This window comes from Perca flavescens, chromosome 20, assembly GCF_004354835.1.
Source record: "Perca flavescens isolate YP-PL-M2 chromosome 20, PFLA_1.0, whole genome shotgun sequence".
Classification (NCBI taxonomy): Eukaryota; Metazoa; Chordata; class Actinopteri; order Perciformes; family Percidae; genus Perca; species Perca flavescens.
The window spans coordinates 26,803,814-26,813,451 of record NC_041350.1 but is presented as its reverse complement, the minus strand read 5'-3'; the positions used below and the strand labels follow the sequence as shown (position 1 = coordinate 26,813,451).

Genomic DNA, 9,638 nt, shown 5'->3' with positions numbered 1-9,638 from the left:
AAAGTATTTTAAGCTTTGAGTAGTTGACTAGAAAAGCGCTATATAAATACAGTACATTTATATTGTATTAATTAATAAGACTTGTATTAACCTCCCAGTTTTGTACTAAAGTCTAATCAACTAACTCATCAATCAAACAACTGGCAGTGGGACCTCTGGGAACTGGGACTAAACTAAACACCCACTGAGGTCAGAGGCTCCAGTTGACCTGTGCAGACAATCTTTAACCCTATAAACCTGCTCTGACTCCCTTCAGCCACTGGGTGGCAGCCTTGGTCTAAAAACAACCCCACCACCACAGTGAATTGGGGTTAGTGGACTGGTGAGAGATTTCCCCTTGGAGGTAAATTATCAGGCAGCTGATGGAGCAAAATGTGTCATTTTAAAACGTTTCTCTGAATGCAAGGTTTTCTCCCAAACATCTAGCTACAGGCCTCTATCTTTGGAAATAAAGTTCTCGCTTTGTTACTTTTTAAGTTCACTGGGGACATTTCTGTAAAGTTAAAATGAACTGAAGGATTATTATGTGTTTGATATTGTGTTATATAGTTAGTTTATAGTACAGTATGTTTAAGGCTGTCATACAGTATGTTTAAGGCTGTCATACAGTATGTTTAAGGCTGTCATACAGTATGTTTAAGGCTGTCATACAGTATCTTTAAGGCTGTCATACAGTATGTTTAAGGCTGTCATACAGTATGTTTAAGGCTGTCATACAGTACAGTATGTTTAAGGCTATCATACAGTACAGTATGTTTAAGACTGTCTTACAGTACAGTATGTTTTACTCACTCATACTATAATAATATTATTATAATTGTCTTCATTATGGCGAGCATCTGGAAAAATATATAATAAGAACATCTTGTTTAGGCCACTAGAGGACAGCACTTGTATTAAAGTGAGCCATCTGTTGTCACAGTGGCTTCTTTCTTTTTGTCCCTCTTTTCCTATGGCACCCTACAAAAAACAACATTCAACAGACAATTAACTAGTATGGTATCTTTGGACGTTGGTGTGACTGAGGAATTATACTGACTTTAATAATGACGTTTCTTCTTTTTTACAATAATTGTTGGTTTGTTGAGCAAAAGTCAGCAGAAATCTCAGATTTTTCATTTTTGACCCAGGACTCCCTGGAAGGCAGCATCATCCTGGTGAAACAAAGTGAATTTGTCTTTATAGAGCTATGTGTGTGGGGAAATCAGTGTTTTTAAACTAAATTGAAAAATTTGACATGCTAGTAATCAACTGTACTTAGAAACGTGTGCCTATATGCCAATGTTCTGCAGTCAAATGTTTTACATTGAGCTTAAATGATATACTTGTTACATAAAAACAATATTTTCTTCCATTGATTACTGCATGAACGAGGTGTGGTGGCTTTATCCCACAAGGATAACACTATATTTATGAGAAAACATGCAACAGTTTGGGTGAATTAACATTTCACATAGAAATAGTGGCACACTGTTGATCACCGAAAATAAAGAAGAACGTGAACTCTTAAACCTCCAACTCAGACCTGCTCTTTATTATCTTTTGTGTTAACAATCCTCTCTTTTACTTTACTTAATTGGCCAATGTGTAACATCCAATACAACCAAGCCCCTACTGTGGTAATCCCATAAATAATCTAAAGACATTATGACATCCAGTGCCATAGGCCTACACAGGATATTAAATGAAAGTTTCAACTCGCCACCTATTGTCACACATGTACTAAATTATCTCCCGAATATTAAACTACTATAGAGGAATGTCACTCTAAACCTATAAAACTAGATTCCTACTACAGACTAAGGCCCTTCTGGTTGAAGATCACTTTGCTCAGACTTTCAGTAACTCTCCTCCGCAGCCTCGGGGAAAACCCAACAGTGGAACAAAGGTAGACTGCTTTGCTTTGTTTTTGTTAATGCAGAGCGATTTGGACATCTATTAACCAGCAGCGCTCAGGGTCAGTGCGTAAAGGCGCACAGGGTTTCATCATTAAACTCAGCCGACTCGCTCAGCCCGCAAGTTCCTCCTGCTGCTGCACTCTGGGTAAAAAGACGGTTCAAATGTAAAATCCTGCAATAAAGCGTTATGTGACCTGAAATGTGACGCTCTTCACTTTCCCCACAAATACGTTATCTTTATCAACGTATTCTTTTTGAGTTGTTTTTCATTATTCCCGGTGATATCTCCAACACTGTGCTCTTATATACTCAATAAGTCACAACGAACGATTTCTAATGTGACCTTGTGACCAAAACACAATTCTTTTAGACATAAAATGTAAATTAAATGAATAGATTGTGTATCCTGAAGCGAAATAACTCCGCAACAGTTCGCATCAATTCAGCGATCATAATCGCATTTCTTTTCAATAGGATTGAAATGGCCTCTTAAATATTCGACAGCGGCTCTCATCAGTCATGCAAGTGAAGCAAAATATGTCCAGTGAAACTGCATCAAGAAGTTCAGGGCACACCCAGTAAATACATAAAGATCGGTATCTGTATTCAGGGAGGAAAGGATGGAGCCTTTTGGACCCTGAGCCATTTCCCAGAACCTACTGCAGTCTTTAGGAGCCTTTAGGTATAAACGCCTAATCAACAACTTGTTTTACCTCATCATTTCCATCGGTAATGATTTTCTAATGCAACCTCTGCGCAAACGAGCGTATTAAGAGGATAATTATTAACTTGGTTAGTGCACCGTGGAAGCTAATCGCCGAGGGAGAAGGAAGCCGGCGAGCTCCAAACCCAATTACTGCGGACTACATGCTGCTAAATAGTTCTCATAGAGGACAAAGTGAGCGTCGTTTTTTTTAAAAGTGGCCGTGAGTCGACTCATTCTCCCATTAACAGGGGAATTATAACATCATTCACATAATCATAAGATGTTCACGTTTAAACCCTAAACAACTGAAACGCCTTTCAAAACAAGCCAATAATGTCCCACCATTATTATTATTATTATTATTATTATTATTATTATTATTATTATTATTATTATATTATTGTTATTATTATTATTAAAGTAAGGCATTTGAAAAGCCTAAAGGAAAGTTTTCTTGGGCGCCCTTCACACACCTTATTGCAAAAGTATAACCTATCATTAATTTGAAATAATGTAGGCTATCAATTAAATGAATAAAAGGAAAGATAAAGACATGGCTATTAGTCAATAACATAATAATAATTATTATTATTAGGCTATTTATTTTTGTGTTAATTTATGGCACTGATTTATTAGGTAGGCTACAAACGACGTTTTTCTCATTTCTTTCTTTTGAAACAGCGTGAAGTTTCTCCTCCCATCGGCTGATTGTTTCCCTGAAGAAGAACGAGATATTAAGGCTGAATAGGGCACCCAATGACCTGTTAATTGGGGCAAACATGTTTTCTCAGCGTGTCTCTGTAACTAAGCTGCCCGGTCTTGTGTGATCTATGAAGCAGCAGGTACTTCAGGAGACTATTGGCAGGTGCTCTGGTCCAATCAGCTGTCTCCCAGCGCAGCGTCAAGCCGCACTGAAGCTTGGAGGCGCTTTTTCTTGGTGCACACTTGTGCACAGAAACCCCGGGAGTGCGCGCGGACTTCATGGATCAGGGCCATTTGCAGCACTGTTGACTTTTGCAGCAGCATCTCCGCTGAACACCCCGACATCTTTGTTCATGATGCGTCTCTGAGAGGGGAGCTTATCTTTCCCGGCAAGAGGAAGAAAAACAGGCTGATCGCTTTCTTCTGCTACTGGTTTCTATTTCTATCAAGAGATGATGTTTTCGTCTGCAGGCAAGCGCTGCTTCACGATCGAGTCTCTGGTCGCCAAAGAGAACCCTTTAATGGCCGAGGACCCCATCCGTCCAACGGCTTTGAGTTACTCCAACCCAGCGACAGATGTCTTAATGAACAGTTACCCGGCTCCGCCGGGCAGGTCCATCTACCAGAGCCCGGACCTGGTGTTCCCAGAGACGGTAAACCACCCCTCCCTCACCGTGGCCCCTCACCAGCTCGGTGGCTCCCACCTACAGCATCCGCACTTCTTCGGGACGCAACACCGAGACCCGCTCAACTTCTACCCATGGGTCCTACGGAACAGGTTCTTCGGACACAGATTTCAAGGTATAGTGAAGTGGTGGAGCTGCAAAATTGGGAATATGATATTGATTTTTATTTCACTTAGACATCATAATATTACACAACCTTGATGTGTGCAATTATGTTTGCCTAAATAACCTGCCTAATACAATAAAGTAAACCATAGGCTATTCTGCCGTAGACAATGCTGAATGAACTAGATTTAGGTGTATGGGTTTTAATGCCTGACAAAAGCCATAGGTTGTGTGGGTTTATACAATTCAAAATAAATCAACACTTTCAGAGGCGACGAAAGCGTGCCTCGGTCTTCTGCTTTTGAGAGGTTTCCACATTATAATGAGATGACAGGCAATTGTATTGCTGTCAACATTGGAACTAATTCTCAGTTGAATAATAACTCGCAGCCACAGATAGCCAGGATGTCGGACTGCTCTCATATTTCCACTCTCATTCGCCCTGCAGCTCCTCTCAGACAGCCGCAGGAGGAGATAAGCTCGGATGTAGATTTATTTTTTTTTCCACACAAGAAAACTTGCCCTAGGTTAGACTCGTTTCATACAAAAAAATCTAGCACAACAGCCATCTGTAGAGACAAAATTGATAAAAATCCAGTATAATTATTTAAATATAATGGGAACAGAAATGCGAAATCCAGCAGCAAAGGATTTGAACACAGCCTGTAGTGATTTATTTAACCTCAGATTATTACCAATGAATGCATCTCTATAACATATTATATTGTATGAGACAACTTTTATTTTCCTATTGATTTTTATTGCATCCCTAAAGTTATGGACATCATTTCTTTTAAATCTTACATTAAAGACTAATGCAAATCCATTAAAAGCGCATACTTTGTTACAATCAACTATTATAGTTACAATGCAGGCTCATTTATTAATATCTCATAATGACCTCTGCTTGGGTTTACAAGAGGACAAAATAAGTTAAAATAATTAACATATTATGAAAAATGTTACCATCAACAGAGAACGACAGGACTTTGCTATTCCGAAACCAGAATGTTTAAAATAAACATCTCATCTACTCAAAATAGTTTGATTTATTACGTCTCACAACATGCTATATCACGGTGAAAGCAAGTTGTCCGTTCAGTAACTACAATTCAAGGTAAAAAAAAAAAAAAACATAAATAAATCACACAATATCAAACATGTATCTTATTTGCTGTATTTTTTCAGTGAATTCAATTCATTTGGTAGAATAGAATAGTTTTTCCTACTATATTATAGGCAGTTTGTTGTATTGTAGCCTAACTGATGTCTAGAAAAGAGTTGTGCACGTAGGTAATTTATGTTTGGTTAATTTGAATTCTTTTGAATTAGTTTAAGAGCCTTATCGGTACATAAATAAATAAATTTAAAAAAAAGGATTTTTGTTACAAATTATTTGCAAAGGTTCTCCATCTCCATATCCATACAAATGGGGTCAACTATATGTTGATATACGAAAAGAAGAGCAGTAGAAAAGGAACTTTTAATGGAAACACAATGTTTTGTTCAAACCGCTGGTAATTAAATTGGCAATTTGACAACAAAAAACAATTTCCAATATGCTACTATTGCAAATATTGAATTTCTGGTAAATGGTAGGCCGCATTATTATTAGGTGAATACAGCAACTCATACCAGCCTACTACTATTAATACAAATAATAGCCCAATGATAATAACAATATTAATAGGCCTAATGGTGAAGTTTTGCTTGACCTTTGCTTACCATTACCATGATACTGACAGCTACAGCATCATTTGGTCACACTTTTGCATTAGGCTAGAGTAGGCCCATCAAACACACTGTTCATGCTACTTCTGATAGGTCGCCTATTATAAGCCTATTCAACACACTGACAGCCGGCCGGCACTGTGCAGATAAAATGACGTGTTTTATTAAAGTTACCTTTGCCAGCCAACTGACGGCCCTTCTTGTATTCCTTGAATGCGGTGTCAGGTAACGACGTGTCCCAGGACAGCCTGCTCCTCCACGGTCCTTTCGCCAGAAAACCCAAACGCATCCGGACAGCCTTCTCTCCCTCCCAGCTCCTCCGTCTGGAAAGAGCCTTCGAGAAGAACCACTACGTCGTCGGGGCCGAGAGGAAGCAGCTAGCGAACAGCTTGAGTTTATCTGAAACACAGGTAAGCTTAGCTAATGTTATGCTAGCTAGCATATGGGCGTTTGCTTGTTTTGTCGTTAAGTTATGGATTCATCTATGAAACACGGCTAAATCTCACCTATACTTGTTTTAAAACCTGTAATTGTTTAAAAATGAGCTGTTAACTCTTAAAGCATTAAACCAGTCTAATTGTTGAGGATTTCTGCGTTTAACTTTACTATGATAGACTAGCTACATACAGTGTACTGAGAGCAATCATTTCTATGGCAACATTATTATCCGTTAAACCCCAGAGCCGAACTTTGGTGTTGTCCCTGCTATCACATATCGCGATAAATAAAACTTAAGTTAAATTTAACTATAACTACAACTATATATATATATATATATATAAAGCTATACAGTCAGATTTTTCTGTATTTTCCAAATCAAAATAATAGATATATAGAATATTTTGGGGGATCATTCAGCATATACAAATAAAGCTGAATTATTCCCAGTTAAATTGTTCCCAAAACAGTTACCATCCAGATAGAAATAAATATCACTGAAAATGTATTTTAAATGAGTTGACCTCCTGATACTGTAACGTCAAACATTATAATATTCACACATTTAAAAAAAAATAATTAGGTGTTACACAGACTACAGTGTATTGAAATATAGGTTAATTATTTACAAACAAGGAATCCTTCTTAATGTAGGCTACTGAAAATATGAGAGTCAACAACAAAGTTAATGAAAGAGGAAATTATTAATGTGAAATCATCTTGCATTGGCTACGGCTGTATTATACATTTTTAAAGAAATTCTAACATATTTTTATACATTAGTTAGTGCAAACCAATTTAAATAATATATAATGACACTAAAGCCTAGTCATTGTCTAGTAAAAGGTGTTTAATTCATTCATGCTATAGGATAAAGGAGTGTAAATATTATTGCTGGTTATGTTTAATGAGTCCACATTATCTGGGTGTCAATTAGGCCTAATAGGCAATATAAAGAGAGGTTTCCTGAGTCAGCGATACGGATAAATGCTGCTTGCAAGTTTTGTGTCAGTCAATAAGAGCTTGCAATTAAGCACCAACTGTATTATGCAAATTATAATGACAGTGACCTTAATTTGAATGAATTCCCTCAAAGTTTATTTGGTCTGCTTCCTTAGAGTGATCACTAATAGACCAGTTTCTAGTAATTATTTTAGTTTCAAGTCTTCTGTGCTGCTTCCAATTTAGGCAAATGAATAACACTCCCACCCAGCTCGGGGAACTTAAACAGTATATTGTGGCTCTTTGAGAGTTTCAATGACAACAGTTTTTACTAAGTAGAATTATCCTGATAAAGAAGTAAGAAGCTAATATGTGTGCTTGTGTTGCTATTTAAAAAAGCATCCTGGCCAAATATATGTTACGTATAGCCAAGCTCGTATTCCCAGGTCATACTAGCAACAACAGTCAATCAGGAAGTTATTTAGCCTGTCCACCTGTCCCATGCATTAATGCCATTCCCAGTTATGAACGCAAAGAGAAGTTTTTTTTTTTTTTTTTAAATCCTTTTAAAACCATTTTTGGTGGATTGAGGCGTTTATAAAAAATAAAAAAAACCTTGGTATTTAATTAGTTAATTAAAGTCCACACTGATTTCCAGAGGGTAAATATTATTTTAGGAGCAAATGATTGCTGCCATACCAACGGGCAGACATTTTAACCTAGTATGGCTAGTATTTTTTTTCAAGCAAAAATGCCAAAACATTTCCTTGTTCCAGCTTCTCAAATGTGAAGATTTGCTGCTTTTCTCTGTTTTATAACACTGCAAAGGGAATATATTCGGGTTTTGGATAGTCTCGCATTGCAAGACTTTGCCAGTTTATTGGCATTTCTTTAAACCAATCACAATCGTCTTGGGCGCCAGAAGCAGGTATGGTGGCTCTGCAAAATAGCCTCAGGAAGGAACTTGTTTTGGTGGAACATGTGCACGTAGAGAGGCGAGATTTGGAATTAAAATGGCTGTCGAGTGTGTGATGACAATTTAGAATGCCAGCACAAAGAAAGCGGAACGTGAGGGCCATCCAGCCGAAAATGAGGGACATCCGGCTGAACCTGCAGCCGTAAATGAAACGACGTTGATATAGACTAGGCTTTGGATGGCTGCGTCAGAGAGACAACCACACTCATTGTGCATTTTTCTGACATTTTATAGACCAAGCAATTCATCAAGTAGGCTTAATTGTGAAAATACTCAGCAGATTAACAGATAATGAAAATAATCGTTAGTTGATTGCAGCTAGTTGTGCTAGCACGCACGCCACCAGCTCCCTAGAACTGAAGTTACACCTGCGTCTGACAAGTCCAAACGTCCACGTTGAGCAAGGTCTATTGTCTATATTTAAATCAGTGCGTCTCTGAAATGACACTAGGGTGAGTGCATCATCGTCATTAGCCCCCCGCTTGTTTTTCTGTCCAGGTGAAGGTGTGGTTCCAGAACAGGCGGACCAAGTACAAGCGACAGAAGCTGGAGGAGGAGGGCCCAGAGAGCCAGCAGAAGAAGAAGGGAAGCCACCACATCAACAGATGGCGCATCGCCACCAAGCAGTCCAGCTCCGAGGACATCGACGTGACCTCAGAGGACTAAAAACCGCGCTCCAACCTCCGACAATGCTGCCCTAAAAACCCCTGCGTCCACCTTCAGACGCGCCAGAGGACCAACACTATTTATTATGTAATATTATTAAGTATAATTAGACACATTAGAGGACTAAATATGTGATCACCGCACATCTCTTCATCAATGTGCTACACTCCGTGACACTGGAAGAAAACAAATCTTATTAATGGCATCCATCCTGAATGTGTCTGGATGAGGAGAGATCTTTGGTGTGTGACGACCAAATATGAAGAGAAACAACGCCAACCTCTATCACAGTCTGTTTTTTTTTTTGTTTGTTTTTTAATTGTACATAAGGCCACTTATAAATGTTGTTTTTGAAAGACGCCATTCGTTTCATTAAAGCTGTTTTTACCACCTGCTTATGTCATTAACACCTCATGGCTCACCCCACCCCACTCTGCCACCTGCGTACCATGTTAATTTAAATTTCTCCTCAATGACGAGAACATGTCGCACACTTTGAATTCACCCGGGGAGTCGGAGAACAGGCTGGTGGGCTGGCCAGACCAACAAAACAGGAAATCAAAGCATGTGTCAAAGAAGATCCCACATTTTGCAGCACGATTTCATTTCCACCGTTGACTTGACACCCATTCCAGCGCTCTGTTATGCTTCTCGACGAAGATTCTGCACACACACACAGACACACGGCGATTCACGACCAGCTGTGCATGACTCTGGGACAGACGAGAAGCTGCAGGGACCTCTGGTGTTAGGGGCGAGTTGTGCCACACAATAAAAGCGACTTCACA

The 9,638-nt window shown here is 38.8% G+C and overlaps 1 protein-coding gene across 1 annotated transcript; it reads left to right on the top strand.

Moving 5' to 3' along the window:
• Positions 1–3,554: 3,554 nt before the first annotated feature.
• Positions 3,555–9,638, top strand: emx1 (empty spiracles homeobox 1). Its single transcript, XM_028566132.1, has 3 exons — positions 3,555–4,107; positions 6,054–6,238; positions 8,683–9,638. Exons 1-3 carry the CDS (start codon positions 3,759–3,761, stop codon positions 8,848–8,850), a joined length of 702 nt encoding a protein of 233 aa, XP_028421933.1. The 5' UTR covers positions 3,555–3,758; the 3' UTR covers positions 8,851–9,638.